The sequence below is a fragment of the Dipteris shenzhenensis genome, chromosome 26 (assembly GCF_047967505.1).
Source record: "Dipteris shenzhenensis isolate YYH24624 ecotype China chromosome 26, Dip_SZ_1.0, whole genome shotgun sequence".
NCBI classification, from domain to species: Eukaryota; Viridiplantae; Streptophyta; class Polypodiopsida; order Gleicheniales; family Dipteridaceae; genus Dipteris; species Dipteris shenzhenensis.
This window is the reverse complement of record NC_141621.1, coordinates 2,058,004-2,080,798: the sequence shown is the minus strand read 5'-3', so window position 1 is coordinate 2,080,798 and position 22,795 is coordinate 2,058,004. Positions and strand designations below refer to the sequence as shown.

At 40.2% G+C, this 22,795-nt stretch overlaps 1 protein-coding gene across 2 annotated transcripts; it reads left to right on the top strand.

The window, feature by feature from the left end:
• The first annotated feature begins 17,322 nt into the window (after positions 1-17,322).
• LOC147884524 (uncharacterized) lies at positions 17,323-22,474 on the top strand. 2 transcript variants are annotated; one of them, XM_087397425.1, is made up of 5 exons: positions 17,323-18,163; positions 20,071-20,541; positions 20,827-21,201; positions 21,327-21,394; positions 21,546-22,474. In XM_087397425.1, exons 1-5 carry the CDS (start codon positions 17,498-17,500, stop codon positions 21,748-21,750), a joined length of 1,785 nt encoding a protein of 594 aa, XP_087253551.1. In that variant the 5' UTR covers positions 17,323-17,497; the 3' UTR covers positions 21,751-22,474. The 2 variants fall into 2 exon arrangements, with proteins under 2 accessions (XP_087253551.1, XP_087253552.1); XM_087397426.1 differs by lacking the exon at positions 20,071-20,541.
• The last annotated feature ends 321 nt before the right edge of the window (positions 22,475-22,795 follow it).

Genomic DNA, 22,795 nt, shown 5'->3' with positions numbered 1-22,795 from the left:
ATGGGGTATGATGTAGAAGACAAAATAAAATTACCACAACCAATTATTTCGCACATTACAGAGTTTATAAAGATGCTCGCCCAGGAGGAAGTAGAAGGAGATAGCGCAAATGAAGAATGCCCATGCTAACACCATTCAAATATCGAGAAAGAGTGAAGGTGGTGGTGGTAGTCAGATGAGAGTGAATGAAGATGGCACCCAAGCAACAAGTGATGATAGAAAGGACATTCAGAACAAGCAAATGTTTGGATCGCTCATTTCTGTGATGATAGAAAATGACATTCAAGCAAGCAAATGTTTGGATCGCCCATTTGTACTAAACTCGCTGTAAAGGAAAATTTTAATTATTGAAAAGGCTAAAAAGGCCACAGGAGATCCTTTGTACAAAGACTCATCTAGAGCAATATTTGTCGTAAAACTTATGATATGATAATGTAAAATTGCAAGCATAGCTATTGCTATTTTTTGGAGTACAAAAGAGGCTTCCATCATGTCTCATGTCTATATAAACCTTTTAATTTCTTGAATATTCAAGAGTGTTATAGTTTTTTGCATTGAAAGTAAAAAGAGTCTTGCAGGTCTCTTATGTATACATTTTTAAAATGTTGTGAATCCTCAATAGCATGGTTTTTCATGGATTTAAACTAATAACTCGGATTTTTTTATTTAAGAATACGATTCTTATAAACAAGAAATACAAATTTAGGATTTAATAGTAGTTTTTGCATTATTAGTACAACATTGTAGAGAGATATTTTGAAATGTATTATGTGGAAATGATAGTGCCAGAAAGTAAACTTTTGATTCTCGAATGACATTTTCATAAAGTAAACCTTTCATTTGGGAAGGATTTTAAGGAATAGTCCAAAAGTAGACATATGAGTCTAAAATTAATGAAATAAGTGTTACTATGAGAAGGTCCTTATACTTGGATTAGCTTGCACATGCTAGGTAACAATGGGAAGCTTTTAGGAAGCCAGCAAGGCCAATAAAAGGAGGTGGACATAGTGATCTATGGGATGTGAGTGTTTATAATTTGTTAGGATATATATTTTTATGGCTTGCTTTTATCTTAAATATTCTAATGCATCAAGAATTTTCAATAATTTCATCATGTGATGATGAAAAAAATTCATTGAGATGACAAAGATGAGCCTTGACAAGCTCACATATAAACATGACATCCACATGATCACGTCCTCACAATATATCTTCAAAAAGTGGATGACAATATCAAATATGTACATAGCTGGCCAACTCCCTAACATATTGGGAAAAATTGAACCACTGAAAGAAGACAAAAAAGCAAATTATGTGATCAAAGAGGGAGAGGACTTTGCAAAGGTGAGGCAAGCACCACATACAGCTCCGATTTGTGGGCACCAAAGGGTTTGAAGTACCTCTGTAGGGGCATTCACTTGCCCAGTGGGGGACCTGGCAGGGTTTTTGGGGAAGAATGTCATATACTCGAAAATCATCTCTTTTGAGAGCACATGAAATGGGAATGAGAGTGTGTGATCTGCAAATGGTTGCTCCAAACTTGAGTTCCAACACCCGGGTAGAAAAACGTAGAAACTGACATGGTGAGTCAGAAATCCAATGAAATGATCCCAGATTCAAGAATGAAGGTGTTTCCAAGCTCCTAAAGTGAAGTGGACACCAAAAGCAAGCAATAGTTGCCTCTACAAGTCAATACAGAGTCTCTGTCATCGAACGGAATAGGGAAAAGCTCAAAAAACAACTTTTTCTTTGGAAACACTTAACAGGCTCTCAAAACCACTTCGCAAAGCCAAAGTGACTTTTCCAAAGGTTCCTCCAAGGTCTCTGCACACTGGATGCAAGTGAAGTCACCCACAAATCTTCCCACAGAGCTTCTCCTTCCTCCCACAGAGCTGCTGAGCTTCTAGGCATTCATGCATGCTCAGCTAGATCATTTGCTATTGAATGGCAATACTAAGCAAAGTTTGAATCAGCATCAGCATCCTTAGAAAAATCAACATCAGCAAAGAGGAAATCATTCCAACTGAGGAAGATTCCAAGGACGAGGGAATGCCTCCACCAACATTTCAAACATTCAGTGCAACTAATGTCACAAGTTTGGACACTATGAAAGAGATTGCTGCAAGAAGCAGTACTTCCAAGGTGGTTAATCCAGCAGCAATCGAGGGAATTTTCAGAGTAGAGGAAATCATCGTGGTGGACATTCTAGTCACAGTGATTTTGCAAATGAAGATGAAAATATGTTTCTTGCAAACGAGGAAATGCAACAGAGTGATACAGTGTACCCAGACATTGATTACAATCCCAAAGATAATTTCAACTATCAAGTCGACCAAGTGGAATAGGATCCTTGGTATACCGACAGCGGCGCATCATCTCACATGACAAATCATTAGGAATGGTTCATAGAGATGAAACCATTAGAAGGTCAGAAAAATGTCATCTACACAGCAGATAATACACCGAATCCAATTCAAGGGATAGGTGTTATCCCTATGAACGATTTCACTGGTACAAAAGTATTGGTGAAAGATGTGCTCTATGTTCTGAAACTCAGCAAGAACCTCTTGTCAGTAGGTCAAATGACAGAACACAACTATCGAGTCATCTTCGACACAGATGAATGCACTATCAGAGATAAATCTAGAAGATGTCAACTACTAGTAGCAAATGGTGTCAAGGAAGGACGCTTGTACAGAATGCTAGCTATAGTACCAGGATAAGCATGCCATGTCAGCTCAACCGCAACAGATGCCACTATCTGCAAAATGGCACAAGAGATATGGTCATGTTAATTTCAAGTACTTGTTAGATCTCAGTAATCAAAATATGGCAATTGGGATTCCAAAGCTATAGTTTCTTGGAAAAGTTTGCAAAGCATGCTGCTTTGGCAAACAAAAGTGAACCAACTTTGGCAGAAGTACCTCTCGTGCATGAGGTATTCTTGATTTGATTCATATAGATGTATGGGGTTATGCCTAGACCCGCAGCATCAATGGTTCACTTTACTACTTGACTTTCATCGATGACCAGCACATATTGCTGGGTCTACTTTTTGAAAGAGAAATCTGAAGTGTTTTCTAGATTTCAAGAACTTAAAGCCATGGTAGAAAACCAGACAGGCAGAAAGATCGAAGTCATGAGATCAGATAGAGGAGGTGAATACATGTCTTCAACATTCATGAACTTTTGCAGAAATCACAGCATTTGAAAACAATTCACTTGTGCAGATACTCCTCAGCAGAATGCAAGAGCTAAAAGGAAGAATGGAACTTTAGCAGATAGTGGTAGAGCAATGCTTAGTGAGAAGCATCTTCCGAATCAGTATTGGGCAGAAGCAATAGCCCCACTACAAACTACTTGCTTAATCGGTTTCCTACCAAACCGATACAAGGTATGACTCCTTATGAAGCATTCATTGGACACAAGCCACACATTGGGCAACTCCTCATATTTGGTTGCATAGCATATGCCCACATACATGATGATCATCACAGGAAATTGGATGCGAAGTCATGCAAATGCATCATGGTTGGCTACACTGAAGAAAGCAAAGCATACAAGTTGTATGATCCCATCAACTGCAAGGTCATTATCTCCAGAGATGTAATCTTTGATGAGGAATCAGAATGGAAAACCTCAAATACACAGGAGATGGAAGCATCGACTTCTCAGTCATCTACAGAACAGGTTGATGAAGAAGAGCAAGAATTGCCAGCAACACCCCAAGCAGAGCCACAGCAGCTTAGATGGTCTACTAGGGAAAGCAGACCACCAGCCAAATTGACATATGCTCAGAAAGGCAAAGCAATTCAGGTTGAAACCACCAACTATGCACTTATGACTACCATCATGGCTATAGAAGAGCCAGTGTACTTCAAAGATGCAGTAGGTAAGCTAGAATGGCAAACTGCTATATGAATGACGAAATGGATGCTTTGTATAAGAATAATACTTGGGAATTATGTGACCTTCCACCAGGAAAGAAGGCCATAGCAAACAAATGGGTATACAAAGTGAAGTACAATCTAGATAGCAGTATTCAAAGATACAAAGCTAGACTAGTTGCAAAAGGATTTGCACAACAATATGGTTAGGATTATGATGAGACTTATGCTCCAGTAGCAAAGATGGATTCCATACGGTTCTTGATATCACTATCGACACTCAGCAGATGGAATGTGTATCAGCTCAATGTCAAGAATGCATTTCTCAATGGTTACCTAGACGAGGAAGTCTACGTGCAACAACCAGCAAGTTATGTTGAACCAGGAAAGGATAATAAGGTTTTCCATCTCAAGAAAAGTCTATATAGCTTAAAGCAAGCATCCAAAAGTTGGTACAGTAGAATCAACAAGTATTTTGCTGATCTGGGATACATGAAGTCCAATGCAGATCATACTCTCTACTACAAAGTTCAAGGGGAAGACATTACTATTGCACTTTTGTACGTAGATGATCTGATTGTGACCGGAAGCAAGGATAGCTTCATCAAAAAACTAAAACAAGTCTTATCTACAGAGTTTGACATGAAGTATCTTAGACTTATGCACTATTGTCTTGGAATTGAGTTCTGGAGAGATTCAGATAGCACATTCATGAGTCATCTCAAGTATGTTGACGGTCTCCTGAATAAGTTTCATATGGCAGATTGCAAGATTGCAACAACTCCAATGGAATAGATTTTGAAACTAGAGATTCAGAAAATCCTACAGTAGTCAATGACAGGTACTATAGGTAGTTCATCGGATCTCTTATATATTTGACTATCACATGGCCATATATTTGTTATGCAATAAGCTCACTAGCATAGTTTATGGCAAATACAAACAGTCTCACTGGAATGTAGCCAAAAGAGTCTTAAGATACATCAAAGTTACAAGATAGTTTGGGATATAATATAGAGGAAGTCATCCACGATTGCATGAATACTGTGATAGTGACTATGCCGGAGATCATGAGACCAAGAGATCGACACAGGGATATGCATTTTTCCTTGGTCAAGGTGCTATATCATGGTTGTCAAACAAACAACCAACTGTTTCTTTGTCTTCGACTGAAGCAAAATATAGGGCACTCACTACAGGTGCATGTAAGGCTATATGGCTCAGAAGGCTATTGTCAGAAACAATTACTTTGATGATTCAAAGACAACAACAATATACTGTGATAATCAATTGGCTCAAGCATTGATCAAGAATCTAGTATACTACTCTAGGACAAAGCATATTGATGTCAAAGTGCACTTCATCAAAGAAAGAGTGTTACTTGGTGACATCACACTGTAGCATTGTGATAGCAAAGAAAATGTTGCAGACATCTTTACCAAACCACTCGATAAAGAGCTATTCAAGAAACATTGACTAGCTCTTGGTTTGACACAAGGAAGGACATTCCCATTAAAGGAGTGTGATGGAATGTAATGCTCAGTCCTTCTTCGATTCCCCATAATCATCATCTTGATGAGGGAAGGCCTACTTCATGATGTTGATCTTAAGGGAAGGTGTTGAGAGTTCACGCTCAACATCATGTGATAATGTGTTCATAGCACCATCATATGATCATATGTGCATAGCACTAACCCAATAGAGTGCTATAAAGGAAAGGGTTAGATTACCTAACCCTAACCCTAAATGGGTTTGTATATATTCTATGTTTTCAACTAAATCTAGTGTACAGTTAGTCATTTATGGTGTGCTCTCTAGCTGTGCCCTCTCTCCTCATCTCCACTCTTCTCCTCTCCCCTCTTCATATTTTGTCAACAAGATGTGATCAATGCTAAGTGAGAGCTAGTATGGCATTGTGACTACTTTCTTTGTTCTTATATCAAGCTTGGCTACTGCAAATATCAAGGTGGCACTTCTGGGCAAAGAACCTTGTATTGTGAAAGGGTCAAGTCTATGGAAGGGAATGTGGCAAGCATGGGAATCAATGCATCCGTACATCACTTGGAAGGGCTTTTCAAGAAATACGGGCAGCTTTTATGGCCAAGAATCAATATGGTTCCCCCTAATTTGACCAAATGCACAAGTGATCGATGAAGACCTTAAAGAAGCTCTAAGACTTAACAAGAAGGGAGTAAAGTTTGGGGTGATCTCTGGAATCGAGAGCAGAGAAAGTGGAATCAATAGGTTTGTTGGTTTGAGACTGATACACAAGAGACAACTATTGTGGTCGAGAGACAACCCAAACTTGGATGGGAGGCCGCCTCAAACCACCCCTAAAGGAGTTTAGATGGGTAGGTCAAACTCAAATGACTCCTATCCCCATATAGGTAGAAGGACAGGAAGATGTAATAAGGCTCGTCAACTTGAAATGTCAGAGGAGAGACTCTAGCAGAACTTGAAAAAGGACATTGAAAAGGTGTGGGATAAGATCTCAGAGAAACAGTCCTGCCTTCTTTGGTTAATCTTACACAAAAGTGTGGGATAATAACATCTCAGAGAAACAGTCCTACCTTCTTTGATTAATATTACTCAAAGGAGTTTGGCCAGATGAGCGCGGAGGATAGGTCAGAGTGATGGAATATGCAAGAGATGTAGATGTGCACAAGAGGACATTCCACAGCTCTTCCTCAACTGTAGACTTTCAAAATCTCTGTGGTCTTTTGCACAAATACAACAAGCCAGGCTCCCCGTTCAACTTTTCCTACCTACTACTTGGTGACACTCTAGCAAAGCTCCCCCCAACTAGAATGATATCCATGCTTCTGCGCTTTGGTCAATTTGGTTTACTCGATGCGCAAAAGTTTTTAACGATAACATTGTTGATGCTACTGATTTTTTTCTAAATATATGCATGCAACTAGGAACGAAATGATAATCTGTAGAGAATTTTTCAAACTAAGATGTAGCTACAAGTGTTCGTCCAAAAAGAGGATAGCTTGACAAAAGAAGAGAGCACACTCTTAGTGCAACTACATAACCTTGTAGAGAGAGAGGCGAAAGAAAGAGAGCAAAGTTGACACCAAGAGCAAAGCAATGTGGAATACCATGGAATGCAAACTATCACCCCCACCTAGGATGTTGCCCCTTCCCCTTTCTATTCCAATGTTGCAACTGTATCTGTTACTACTTCCCCTTCTCCTGATGAGAGTAATGTGATGCAATGTGTGTCACCCACACAAGCCCAGAAGTTTGCTACCCCCCAGAACCATAGAGATCCCCTCCATGCCCACCCCTCTTTAAGAGACCAGTCTCACATGCTGACCCTGCTAGCACCTCTACTACAGTGAGCAACGAGATCATGTCAAGAGAATAGTTCCTCCAGTCCCTGCACAATGGCCACCCAAAGAACTCGTTGGGAAGGCTCAGAAGTGCAAATGCTCATGCCCCTACATGCATATCCTAAGCATTATCATTATTAGGTTTGTTACCCATGTAGTCCCGAAGGAAGAGAACTGACATACCTATCACCTTGCCCAAATCAACATGACCACTTTTGATATATGCTCCTGTTCACAGTACTACTCCCCCATTATGGGGCAGAGAACTTTTGATGTAAAAATGACTATCTATATTTTTTACTTTATAATATAGACCTGCATTTAAAAAAATTTTAAAATCTATGGTTCTACTCATACAAAAGACAAATCAAGAGAACCAGATGTGAATTACACATGCAACTATTTTTTATCAACTATATTCAACTTCTAGGTTTTGTGTTGACTACAATTGTCAATTTCTACTTTCATCTCTCTCTAATCAGAATGTATGTCTACACATAGTGTGAATTCAAAATGGCTAATATGTTACCCTTGTCTTGAAGAAGGAGAATCAATGTATCTTTGTTCAATTTTGTAAACTGCTAAGCTTGGAATAAAAATATTGTGTTGCTACTTCGTAAAAGAACAAAAAAAGATTGGCAATGATGTGCTCAACCTCCGATCCATTTTATTCCCTAGATCACGAAGAAAATGTGTTTTATTTTTAAGTGTTATTATCTAGCTTCAAGTTTTAAGAGCAATTCATGGAATGGGGAGCACACTGACCACCTCAAGGGAAGGTATTCAAGGTGGGAACGATGTGAGCCAGAATTAGAGACTAAGTAGAATGAAGGTGCTACCAAAATCAGAAAGCAAGGACGAGGGCAAAAGCAGGAAACTCATCATATATAGGGAGGAAGAGGAGGACGCGGACGAGGAGGAGGAGGAGGAGGAGGAGGAGGAGGACCACTAGAAAGTGAGGAAGAAGCCTTGTCTATCCTAGATGCAACATTAGCATCTTTTTTTCTTTCTTTGTATTGTTTGCTTGTTTCTTTGTTTTTCCCTTAAAAGTGTAATTATAAATTAAGCAACCAAGAGGAGATGAAGGTGGGCCCCTACAAGCACATGAAAACAAATCATTTCGCTCAAAGTAAAGCAAGTTTGATCGATTCCCTACCATCCTTACCAAGACAGACAAAAATGGATTAGAGATTGAGCACATGAATTGGTACCAATATTTGTCATTATTTTGCTAAGTAGAAGCACAAAATTTTTATGCCAAAGTTAGCAATTCTTAGAAGTGTACATAGATAAATTGATTCCTCTTCTTCAAGACAAGGATAACATACTATCAATTTTGAATTCAAAAAAGTGCACAACCATACATTTTGATAGGAGAGAAGATGAAGGTAGCAATAAAAAATTATAGACAATAATTGATAGAAGCTAGAAGTTAAATACAATTGACAAAAAATAGTTCTATCTATTATTCACATCCGATTCTCTTGTTTTTCCTTTTGTATGAGCAAAGCCATGGATTGCAATAGTAGAAGGTAGATATAAGAACCAAGAAAGGAGCTAAGTGCCACACTAGCTCTCATTGAGCATTCTTTCCATATTGTCAGTTGCAATAGTAGTAGTACCAAATTTCAAGCCAAGAACAATTACAAGACCAACAAGAAAGCTTCAAGTGTTCTACTAAGGTAAAAGTCAGCAAAAACAAAAAAACAAAATCCCAAGATAGTCAACATGTTGACTAGGCTACTTTGGGTCAAGATAAGAAGGGGCTGTTGATGTAGATTCATGCCCTTGGTTGTGGGCCATGCTGTGGCCAGCGTTCACATGCAGGCACATGAGGTGAAAGGGGTTAGTATTCTCTAACACGCAGATGGCTTGCAAGCTTGGTATTCCATATGGATAGCCTACCACCATTTTAGTATAGCTTTGAGGATCCATGCATTCTCCTCACCTATCATGAGGTGAACCAAGTCATTAGAGAGGATCTCCTATAGCTCCACATGTACTAGCACCCCATGAGCTTTTAATAAAGCTCAGGGTCTACATAGATCACTACTGTTGTAGATATTGGAGGAGGGTTTTATCTATCTCTTTTTCTATACTCAAATCTATCTCGCACATGCATCTCGCACATGCACTGAGAATCTTGATTGGGTAGTCTCTAGGATCCTGTCACCGACTATGTATTGAGACATTATAGGGATAAGGCATTCCATGTGAGACACACATTTGCACTTTATGCATTATGTAGGTTGTTGAGATAGAGGAGCACTTTGCATTTGGATGCCCTACTATGAGATCCATGGACACGCCACTAGAAGATTTTGTGCTATAACACTATAGATCAAGGAATTTTGAGAGAAAAACACCCATCTTAAATTTTGTGTAGCAACCAATCAAAATAATAAAATATGACATTAGAAAATCAATTTCACCCATTGACACGATTAATAATGCCATGCACCAAGTCAAATAAATGACAATAACAGGTTGAAGACAACTAGAACATGTAAGTGATAAAAGCTACCAAGATGGTCATCAATAAAGTGAAATACAAAAGAAATGTTTGGTTAAGCTCAGAACGTGTGAAAAGATATTTAAGACAAATGGAGACACACTGATCTTCACATGCATCACTTGTGTATGATTATGTTTCAAGAAAAGTACAAATTGTGCTTAAAACATTATATTACAAATCATTCATAAAAGATATAGTAGCTGGGGTACCCCCCCTATCAACACTTTGGGTGCCCCCCATATCAACATTCCGTCTACAAATAACAAGCCTCTTATATGCTTCAAACCAACACACAAAAACATGGTGCCTAAATACATGTGTTTTAAGACAAACATACTTAAGAGCTTAGTTTCCCAACATTGTTTTTTGGTAGCTTTAGTTGTGTCTCAAAATCATAATTATCATTAGAAAAAACAAATCATAATTATCATATCAAGACATAATAAAATGGTAGATACAACACATTAGCCTTTTATATGTGCATGGTATACCAAATTTATTTAAAGTCAATATACAAAATGTAATGCAATCAACATGGGTTCACTTGAAAGGAGTTATGAAAACAAAATTCTAATTACTAACGATGTGATTGGGTAGATAAATGTTGGAAAGATTACTAAATCAAAAATTAGATGTAGAGATTTTAGGAATTTGAGGACATCAATAAACCAAAAGGAGAAACTTTGACATGGTGTTTCCTAATGATGCACCAATTTGGACCTCCAACATTTTTCTAAAATTTCCTTGTGTAGAATGCATTTGAGAACCTCTACTGCAATATTATGTAATGTACAAAAACTCAAGAATGAAATAGGCAAAAAAAGTTGAAAATGACGATCTAGAAGAACTCATTCATCAAGATCTAACCACATGCACATGACATTCATAAATTGAAAAGCATGCTCTCTCTCATTATATTAGATTTGTCAATTCTAGGCAAAATTGTATTTTGCTTCTTTGTCACAATATCTCATAGTGGAGGGAGCTCCAATCTATGTCATTATAAGCACAAATGATGAAATCACTCCCTTTATTAACAAACACATATCTTGTAACAAATAAGTATAGACAAAACTAAGAGACATACAAACTCACCACCATACAACTACATGCACCAAAAGAAACTAAAAGCATTGCTATTCCAATTTTACAAAATGACCACATGATTACAAGAAGAGGCTCAAGAAAATTGATATCATGCATGATATACCAAACAACATTTATGAAAATCCAAAAACTACCAAAAAAAGAACCAATGAATTATGATCGTTGGTTTGAATCGATTGTAATCACTACACTCATATACAAATACACGAAGCACAACAACATAGACAAATACATGAAGTACAGTAGCATGGGGCACGGATGCCTAGCCCAAATTCTAGATGAGTGTCACCGACTTATGGACCATGCTAGGAGAAGGGGGAAAAGATAATACACTTTGTAAAATACTCTCTACACAAAGATCCATACATCTTTTAAAGAGAGTAAGTCTTATTGTATTCACCTTTCCAAAATGGCGAGAATGAGAAACTTCAAATACATGGGACACAAAAAAATGCATACATAACATTATTATTGAAAGCGCAAAACATAATTGCAAAGCTCTCCTTGGAAATAATGCAACCTTGGAAGATAACCAACCAAAACACACATGATTGTACTATTTGACATGCAAAATCTCGAAACAATTCAAACAAAAGACAATCACCAAATTACCATAAAGAAACATTCATTAAAAGAGGACTAATTCAAGCAAATATGAACTTTAAACAAAGAATAAAGAACCTTATTTATCATGGGGAGCTGGTACACGCAAACTTATTAACTTGTACTGCTTATCCAATGACTAGAAAGCAGTCTTGCTCAAACATTGGCAAAGTAGCATCATAAATGGCACAACAATCCACTACGCACTACACTTTCCAATTCATAGCAAAACCAACCACAAAAGCATTTAAACATCCCTAAATTGACTGATAGGCTATGAACATCAATATCAATAAAACGAAGGCATGTCGGGCATAGATTTGCATTGGGAACATAAACAACTTGATTGTCTAGTTAAGGGTGCAAATGGGATCTTTAAAATAATAGCAAACTTACAACAATTAAGAAATAGCCCAAATGCACGTCTCCCAAAAAGTATCGAGAATGAAAACAAGCTATGTCGTAACAAGTGAATAAGAACTTATGTACTACCAACATAGAGCCCACATATGCATGGACACCTATATTTTAATCAATGGACAAAATACAAGTAGGTCCATAGCTTAACCAGACCACAATTCCCAATATAGCCCAAAGCTAGACAAATAGTCCACAAAGGCACATGGACTAACAATAGAGAGGCTCTCTTTTCCTCCAAAAGGCATCCACACACATGGCATAGCTTTACATAGAGTTAAATCCATTAAAAACTTGTATTTGTTAGAGCCACTAGAAAATGAACATCTCAAAGTGGGTTAAAATGTAAACATAGGAATGAGATGGCACATGTCAAGCATATACCTAAGAAGAAGAGATTAAAAGTCATTCTTAATCTCGTCGTTGAACATAAGGTCCCTACCTAAATACGATTAAACATCAAGATGACACCAATCCTAGCTACATTATCCAACATTTGTCTTAAAGAAAGAAACATTGTAAATCTACATGAATATAGATTAGAGTGGTGGTAAAAAAATTATTCTCTAATTGTTCATGCACACTAATCCACAAAGATGTACATGTATGCTTAGGAATGAGCCTAGGAGAGTCTTTAGTGGAATTGCCACAAGGGGATAAGATTAAGCACAAGCCTCAATCAGTCTTGGTCATCGGCTTGTCATTGGCCCAAAAATCCTATGTAAACCATAAGTATGTATAAAAATGATTCTTTAAAAACCCATTTGCCTTTTCCGTTTGATAATTTTTCTTTTGGAGCATTGCTAAATGAGAGAAAAAACACCCAATGGCATGATATGGTCACCAATTTAGTCCTTGATTGCTGCTTTGTATGAAAATTGAAGCCATAGCCTTATTTTGACCACCAAAATGCCTAAGGGGAGTTTCACACTCGTCTAAATGGGTAAAGTGAGTAGTACCGTCTGGATGGGTGTCCCCTATTCATACATAGGCAGATGGATGTAGAGGTAAAGCTTTAAATTATCTACGTAACGTGTGGGTGATTGATGTTGGACACGATTTTGCACAATGGGTGGGATTACACTTTTTGACAGACAAATGGGATCCTGCCATAGTAGTAAGATTGCATTCTCATAGGTAGCCGGCTACCTTGGCAAAAATGTTGAGAAAAGCAACGTATGCTATGCTTGTTCCCTCGCTCGGCCCCTAAAACTTTGCTGCCCAAAAGAAACATTTGCACACCTTGTTGGAGACGAGGAAAAACCCTCTTTAGTTTGGCATTTTGGGGTAACAAGTGGAGGGAGTTTTGAGTGGATTGCAACAAATGTTAGACGTAGTTGTGGTGGGAAAGTGACAGGAGGCCAAATGGGAAGTAGAGTAGCCGCTATGATGATGGTTAGGGTGGATGGTGTCATTGTGGAAGCCTCAAAATGAGCCGAATTGGCAAAACCTCAAGATGCCAGACTCCAGAGGTTTTTTTCTTGTCTTCAACAGGGTGTGCAAATGTTGCTTTTGGGCTTGCTAATTAAGAGAAGCCTGTCATCATGTCTCTGAATTAAGAACGGGGTATAAGCATTCCTGTGAATCATGAGCGGGCAAGACAAAATGGAAACCTTTTGAGAGGCTCGGGAGGGAGCACTCCGAAGGGCTGGCCGCCCGAATAGAGCGCTGCGGTGAATTCACACTCGTGTGAAACCGGTCTAAAAAACGTGTGAAATGTGTAGTAGGAATGAAACATAGCTTAAAGAAAGAAACATTGTAAATCTACATGAATATAGATTAGAGTGGTGGTAAAAAAATTATTCTCTAATTGTTCATGCACACTAATCCACAAAGATGTACATGTATGCTTAAGAATGAGCCTAGGAGAGTCTTTAGTGGAATTGCCACAAGGGGATAAGATTAAGGACGAGCCTCAATCAGTCTTGGTCATCGGCTTGTCATTGGCCCAAAAATCCTATGTAAACCATAAGTATGTATAAAAATGATTCTTTAAAAAACCCATTTGCCTTTTCCGTTTGATAATTTTTCTTTTGGAGCATTGGTAAATGAGAGAAAAAACACCCAATGGCATGATATGGTCGCCAATTTAGTCCTTGATTGCCGCTTTGTATGAAAATTGAAGCCATAGCCTTATTTTGACCACCAAAATGCCTAAGGGGAGTTTCACACTCGTCTAAAAGGGTAAAGTGAGTAGTACCGTCTGGATGGGTGTCCCCTATTCATACATAGGCAGATGGATGTAGAGGTAAAGCTTTAAATTATCTACGTAACGTGTGGGTAATTGATGTTGGACACGATTTTGCACAATGGGTGGGATTACACTTTTTGACAGACAAATGGGATCCTGCCATAGTAGTAAGATTGCATTCTCGTAGGTAGCCGGCTACCTACGCAAAAATGCTGAGAAAAGCAATGTATGTTGTGCTTGTTCCCTCGCTCGGCCCCTAAAACTTTGCTGCCCAAAAGAAACATTTGCACACCTTATTGGAGACGAGGAAAAACCCTCTCCAGTCTGGCATTTTGGGGTAACAAGTGGAGGGAGTTTTGAGTGGATTGCAACAAATGTTAGACGTAGTTGTGGTGGGAAAGTGACAGGAGGCCAAATGGGAAGTAGAGGAGCCGCTATGATGATGGTTAGAGTGGATGGTGTCGTTGTGGAAGCCTCAAAATGAGCCGAATCGGCAAAACCTCGAGATGCCAGACTCCAGAGGTTTTTTTCTTGTCTTCAACAGGGTGTGCAAATGTTGCTTTTGGGCTTGCTAATTAAGAGCAACCTGTCATCATGTCTCTGAATTAAGAACGGGGTATAAGCATTCCTGTGAATCATGAGCGGGCAAGACAAAATGGAAACCTTTTGAGAGGTTCAGGAGGGAGCACTCCGAAGGGCTGGCCGCCCGAATAGAGCGCTGCGGTGAATTCACACTCGTGTGAAACCGGTCTAAAAAACGTGTGAAATGTGTAGTAGGAATGAAACATGGCTTAAAGAAAGAAACATTGTAAATCTACATGAATATAGATTAGAGTGGTGGTAAAAAAGTTATTCTCTGATTGTTCATGCACACTAATCCACAAAGATGTACATGTATGCTTAGGAATGAGCCTAGGAGAGTCTTTAGTGGAATTGCCACAAGGGGATAAGATTAAGCACGAGCCTCAATCAGTCTTGGTCATCGGCTTGTCATTGGCCCAAAAATCCTATGTAAACCATAAGTATGTATAAAAATTATTCTTTAAAAACCCATTTGCCTTTTCCGTTTGATAATTTTTCTTTTGGAGCATTGGTAAATGAGAGAAAAAACACCCAATGGCATGATATGGTTGCCAATTTAATCCTTGATTGCCGCTTTGTATGAAAATTGAAGCCATAGCCTTATTTTGACCACCAAAATGCCTAAGGGGAGTTTCACACTCGTCTAAATGGGTAAAGTGAATAGTACCGTCTGGATGGGTGTCCCCTGTTCATACATAGGCAGATGGATGTAGAGGTAAAGCTTTAAATTATCTACGTAACGTGTGGGTAATTGATGTTGGACACGATTTTGCACAATGGGTGGGATTACACTTTTTGACAGACAAATGGGATCCTGCCATAGTAGTAAGATTGCATTCTCATAGGTAGCCGGCTACCTTGGCAAAAATGCTGAGAAAAGCAATGTATGTTGTGCTTGTTCCCTCGCTCGGCCCCTAAAACTTTGCTTCCCAAAAGAAACATTTGCACACCTTGTTGGAGATGAGGAAAAACCCTCTCCAGTCTGGCATTTTGGGGTAACAAGTGGAGGGAGTTTTGAGTGGATTGCAACAAATGTTAGACGTAGTTGTGGTGGGAAAGTGACAGGAGGCCAAATGGGAAGTAGAGGAGCCGCTATGATGATGGTTAGGGTGGATGGTGTCGTTGTGGAAGCCTCAAAATGAGCCGAATCGGCAAAACCTCGAGATGCCAGACTCCAGAGGTTTTTTTCTTATCTTCAACAGGGTGTGCAAATGTTGCTTTTGGGCTTGCTAATTAAGAGCAGCCTGTCATCATGTCTCTGAATTAAGAACGGGGTATAAGCATTCCTGTGAATCATGAGCGGGCAAGACAAAATGGAAACCTTTTGAGAGGTTCGGGAGGGAGCACTCCGAAGGGCTGGCCGCCCGAATAGAGCGCTGCGGTGAATTCACACTCGTGTGAAACCGGTCTAAAAAACGTGTGAAATGTGTAGTAGGAATGAAACATGGCTTAAAGAAAGAAACATTGTAAATCTACATGAATATAGATTAGAGTGGTGGTAAAAAAATTATTCTCTGATTGTTCATGCACACTAATCCACAAAGATGTACATGTATGCTTAGGAATGAGCCTAGGAGAGTCTTTAGTGGAATTGCCACAAGGGGATAAGATTAAGCACGAGCCTCAATCAGTCTTGGTCATTGGCTTGTCATTGGCCCAAAAATCCTATGTAAACCATAAGTATGTGTAAAAATGATTCTTTAAAAACCCATTTGCCTTTTCCGTTTGATAATTTTTCTTTTGGAGCATTGCTAAATGAGAGAAAAAACACCCAATGGCATGATATGGTCACCAATTTAGTCCTTGATTGCCGCTTTGAATGCCTAAGGGGAGTTTCACACTCGTCTAAATGGGTAAAGTGAGTAGTACCGTCTAGATGGGTGTCCCCTGTTCATACATAGGCAGATGCATGTAGAGGTAAAGCTTTAAATTATCTACGTAACGTGTGGGTAATTGATGTTGGACACGATTTTGCACAATGGGTGGGATTACACTTTTTGACAGACAAATGGGATCCTGCCATAGTAGTAAGATTGCATTCTCGTAGGTAGCCGGCTACCTTGGCAAAAATGCTGAGAAAAGCAATGTATGCTGTGCTTGTTCCCTCGCTCGGCCCCTAAAACTTTGTTGCCCAAAAGAAACATTTGCACACCTTGTTGGAGACGAGGAAAAACCCTCTCTAGTCTGGCATTTTGGGGTAACAAGTGGAGGGAGTTTTGAGTGGATTGCAACAAATGTTAGACGTAGTTGTGGTGGGAAAGTGACAGGAGGCCAAATGGGAAGTAGAGTAGCCGCTATGATGATGGTTAGGGTGGATGGTGTCGTTGTGGAAGCCTCAAAATGAGCCGAAGTGGCAAAACCTCGAGATGCCAGACTCGAGAGGTTTTTTTCTTGTCTTCAACAGGGTGTGCAAATGTTGCTTTTGGGCTTGCCAAGTAAGAGCAGCCTGTCATCATGTCTCTGAATTAAGAACGGGGTATAAGCGTTCCTGTGAATCATGAGCGGGCAAGACAAAGTGGAAACCTTTTGAGAGGTTCGGGAGGGAGCAATTCACACTCGTGTGAAACCGGTCTAAAAAACGTGTGAAATGTGTAGTAGGAATGAAACATGGCTTGAAGGGGATGAGAGGGTATGTGAAAATGAACTACGGGGGGGTTTTGAGAGTAGTCATGTTCATGTTCATCTTCATTTTGACAAGAAAAACAACAACGAAGTATTTGGTCACTCTCGAAACGCATTTCCTCAACCAAGCTCCTCTGCGCCTTCCGCCATGAATATGAAGACATTTCTCTTGTTCCTTTGATGAAGCCGCCTTCTCCTCCCTTCCCCTTCCATCTTCTTCTTCTTCATAATCTCCATGCGTTTTCCCTTGTCGCCCTTCCGGAGGCTCCTTTTCAGGCCCCCGATGTCTTCTGCCATCTCCCACAGCGACGCCATCCGCCTCCATTTCGCCTCCCGCTTTTCCTCTCGCTTTCCCTCTCCTGCCTCCCACATTTGTTGCAACCTGCTCAAAACTCCCTCCGCTGCTCTCTCAAACGTCGTCTCTCAACCCGTCAGAAGCTCGCTTGGCCAGAGTTTTTTGTTGCACGCCGGCCGCCAGGCAGTACTGCACAGCTGTTTCTCCCACGACAGCCATCCCTGCTCGGACGAGCTGCCAGCTCCTATCGAGGGCCAGGAGGAGGACCATCCTGCAAGTCTGTCCTTCGTCGACTCGCCCTCGGAGGCAAGCGGTCCCGGAGAAGCTCCGTCAGACTCTGGAAATTTTCTCGACTCACCCTCGGATGTAAACAGTCCCGGGGAAGCTCCGTCCGACTCTGGAATGTCTCAAGGACATAGTCCCGCCAAAAAAATCGGAACCGCCAGGAATCCATCCGAGAGAAAGCGGGGTCTATTTACTCGACATTCACAGGGCAGGGTTCCAGATCTCCTGACAATTCCAGGTGTAGGCCCTCGGAACATGGAAAAGCTCGTAGCTAAAGGAATCGGGAAGATTGCAGAGCTGAAGCAGTTATATCTCGACAAGGTTGGTTCAGGAGGAGCATTTTTGTCGCTTGTTTGCCTAAGTCATACCTGTGTTGCTGTTTTCTAGCGATACCAACTCAGCCTGAAACCCTCCCAACGGCGACAAATTCCTCTTCCACTTTATTTATCGTTTGCTCAGCTTAACCTTGCAGAGTATGAAAGAATGCATTATAGTACCATTAGTACGGGTGCTCTTATCTCTGCCTAGGCATGAATTTTGAAATTTCAAATTTTTACATCTGCAAGTTTTGTTCGATGTTGCATAAATTGGGATGATGCAAAGCAGGGATTCGTTTGGGTCCAGCTCAAATGTTTGGCTAACAAATACATGTTGAGCCTGCAAAATATGAGATTGAGCAGTAAGGGATAGTGTTATAAGTTAGTGATGAGTTTCCATGCCATTTTTGGCCAAGCGATAGTCGGATTTGAAATTTTGACACGATGTAAGCTCATTAGTTTTTTAGCCTATTGCGTGCCAATGTCACATCTTCCTGGATTGCAAAAGCCATCATGTGCTTCGTGTGACTACGTAAGTTGATCTTTGCGTCTCATCTCGAACGCACAAGAAAAGAACCACATCGTTTGCTTATACTTGAAAGTATTGTGGCCGCCTGCCCAATGATAGATTAAGAGATGAGGACTTGTGGTCATCATCAACGTAGTCCCTCGTTTGCTCTTTTCTATTCTCATTTCTTCATATCTTGGTAGTCGTATGATTTTGAAGTTTTCTATCCTTCTCCATACGTCAAGTTTGGGAACTAAAATAAAAACCCTCGAGGTTGAGAACAAGAGTTTGTGCATTCTGGTAACCCTCCCTTCTCCAAGAAGATATAGAGTGACCAATTGATGGGTATTGTCGTGTGCTTTGCGAGAACAAGCTTGCCCCTTTGGCCGTGCTTTTGAGAATCGCCTTTAATCGGCCATACATCAGTTTAAAACGGAGAGTTTTTGCTTTTGATTTAACTCTTTGATGAGTGCTACACCTTCACAGTGTACTGCCCATTTTCCTTCTTTCCTAGCAGCCATGACCTTGTTCTTCAATTGGGCTCATGTGAAAATGTAATCGGCCATACATCAGTTTAAGCTGGAGAGTTTTTGCTTTTGATTTAACTCTTTGATCAGTGCTACACCTTCACAATATACTGCCCATTTTTCTTCTTTCCTAGCAGCCTTGACCTTGGCTAATTCCGTTGCCTTGTTCTCCATAACTTGGTCCTTTTTAGCTTGGCAGATTGTTGGAGAAGTTTGGTCGATAAATCCTGTGAGCTAAGCGTATAATAGCATGTCCCTTAGAGTGTCGGATATTAGTTGCTCCATGATCACCCTCATTGTCAACCTTCCATTCAATATCAGGCATGGCTGCTTTGACATGTGCTAAAGTTCCACCGAAAGAATCCTCTTCTTTGTACAGTCTTTAGGGAGCCCCCCTGCTAATCTTCAGTGCAATCTCATGTCTGGCTTCTTGTTCCTTGATCTCTTCCTGAATATCAGCTTTACTCGCCTTTGTATTAACCTCGGTCACTTCCTTCTTAATTGTTTGTACTTCAGTATGATTTAGGTCTTTACTGTAGAGACAAGTTGAGAGGAAGGGGGAGAGGCCTTACAAGACTGCACGACCTCATCAGTTTCTGCCTGGTCCTGCAAGGACCTGTCTAGTTGTCACGTCTGCTAGTTGAACTGTCAACTCTCGTACCCATTGCTGTAGACAAAAAATCTGCTCATGGTGCCCAATAATGGGGGATAATGGGTCGATTCAGAGGGTTTTTTAAACCTAATCTGCATACGGAGAGGGTGCCATTGCTGCCACCGTAGCATTTCGAGTCTTCCTGGTTGAGGTTGCTAAAGAGAGAGAGAGAGAGAGAGAGAGAGAGAGAGAGCATTTGGTGGCTTATTTTGCATATTTTGCAGTTTCTTGGAGACGGGAATGAAAAAATGGTTGAGTACTTGCAAAGTTCTGTGGGTATACTTCATAAGCATCATGCAATAAGCATCACTGCGTATATTAAAAACACTGTAGAGGAGGAGTTGAAATCAGACGAAACTTCAAGCTCAGATAATGCAGTCAAACAAAAGAAGAGGCTTACATTCTGTGTCGAAGGCAACATAAGTGTTGGCAAGACAACATTTCTTCAGAGGATAACCAATGAAGCTATTGAATTACGAGATCTGGTGGAGATCGTGCCAGAGCCTGTAGCAAAATGGCAAGATGTGGGGCCAGAGCATTTCAACATATTGGATGCATTCTATGCTGAGCCACAAAGATATGCTTATACGTTTCAGAATTATGTATTTATCACTAGGTTGATGCAAGAACAGGAGTCAGCAGGAGGCTTAAAACCTCTTCGGCTTATGGAAAGAAGCGTCTTCAGTGATCGAATGGTAAGTAGGAGATTATTTTCCCATGTGCCCCCATCTTCCCACTGGTTGCACCTGTGTTGTCCAGCTATAGCCAAAAGGAGCAGGACAAACAAGTGGCATATTTGTATTAGTCATGGCTTAATCAGCCTACAGAACAGTACCAAGAATGTGTTCTCAGCCAGTTGTTGAAATGTCTTGGGATTTCTTTGCTTGGGACCCAAAATTTTAAATCTTGATCTTTATTAGTGATCCAGAAGTTCACTTTCTGATTTCACAGCTTTTAATACAGTATGCTTATGTCTGCAGGTGTTTGTGCGTGCTGTCCATGAGGCAAAGTGGATGAACGAGATGGAGATTAGTATTTATGACTCATGGTTTAATCCTGTTGTCTCTGTGCTGCCAGGGCTTGTTCCTGATGGATTTATCTACCTCAGGGCCAGTCCGGACACCTGTCTTCAACGATTGCAAATGAGAAAAAGGCCAGAAGAGCATGGTGTCACATTAGATTACCTGAAAGGTTTGCATGAGAAGCATGAGCAGTGGTTATTTCCAGCAACAAATAGCAGTGAAGGGCTATTGTCTGTTATTCGTCCATCCCAACTTACTGAACCTCCTCCGCCAAGAATTCGAGATCGAATTTTTTACCTTGAAGGCGAACATGTGCATTCATCCATTCAGAAGGTGAATGAGTTAGTGTCGTGTAACTCTCAGATAAGCTTCTGTATAATTGGCTTTTTACTGCTGTGAATCCTGTTTACACCATCTTATACTTGTTCAAGCTGCCTGATAGGTGGTTTATGCTACAGGTCCCTGCTCTCATACTAGATTGCGAGGCCAACATTGATTTTACCAGGGATTTGGAGGCTAAAGCAGAGTAAGATTCTTGTTTTGATTTTCCTGTCTCAGACAGGGCTTAGTGTATTGGCAATTGAATATGCACCATGGCTTCTTTTATGAGTTTGCATTATACGCCAAGGGAAAATCTTGAAGTGTTCTGAAATGCTTGTTGTTGTTTTGCCCCTCAGTTATGCGCAGCAGGTCACTGAGTTTTTTGAGTATGTGAAAAGGACAAAGGCCACAGAAACAAAGGCTGAACTGGATAAAGATATGATTTCGAAGGGTCTGATACTGCCTAGGCCAAGCAGTCTGTTTATGCCAGATGGATCTTTGTTGCATTCTCAGGCAATGAAGCCGGTTGACTTGAGAGACAATGCATCCACATTCCGGTAGGCAGGAACATGGGGCACCTCACAAATGCAAACAAAATTGATAAGACAAATCTAGAGACCAAAGTGCCAAACATGAAACAAGATACTAGAGGGTCACATGCAGCAACACAAACCAACCCAAAATCGGCCTACTACCATTTGTGCGAGCTAGCAATCGTGTGCGCTGGTGCAATACACACAATTAGGCTTTGGGGGAGCAATTCTAATGCAAGGATAGGGAAGTGCATGGTGGATTGGTGATCAAGGCAGCACAACAGTGTAATGTAGAAAGAGGAGTAGATATGCTTTTCAATGGGCTCCTAGGGGGAAAACTGAACTGAATCAAGAATTTGAGAGCATAAGGTCCTGAAGTCGACCTTGCACATGCGTGATGCCATATCAGCATCTGCCACGCAATGCATGTATATCAGCATCTGCCACAATGCATGTGGCTGATGTTTCCTGAATGTGTATTTAGCAAGGTATTATGAGAACTTCCTTTCCCAACTCACTCTCTTCATGTTGTGCCAACTGTGATAAGGCACCCATCTTGTTTAGACTTCTTATTGCCTGTATCATGGATAGTTGTAATCGAGCATTGTCAGAGATTTGTCTCAAGTCCAAGTGTTTTGAAACTTCTGAAACATTTTGGACTTTCAGTAGTCAAATAAATGCACGCAGAGGGGGCAGGGTAGTAAATTTGATTTTATTGTCGTTTTTAAAAGTAAATGGGCAGATGCCTTCCAAGTACTAAGTACTTTTTCCTATCATCTATAATAAGAATTGTGTTGGACTCTAATACAATTTAGACCTGGTGCTATTTTGACTTCCAGCCTCTTATCCTTCTTTGTTAGAATTATGCAAGGGCTGTTGATCTTTGAGTGAGCACCTCACAAGCATTGACTAGGGACCTAAGCTTGATTGTTTGGTGTGGGTAGGTTTTGTCAAACATAAAGGACATTCTAGACAGAATGATGTTATTAGTCAATTAAGAGTTGAAGAGAATCAGTAACATCAAGCTTATGGTTCAACAAGAACATTAATCATACATGGAGTCCATATATGCT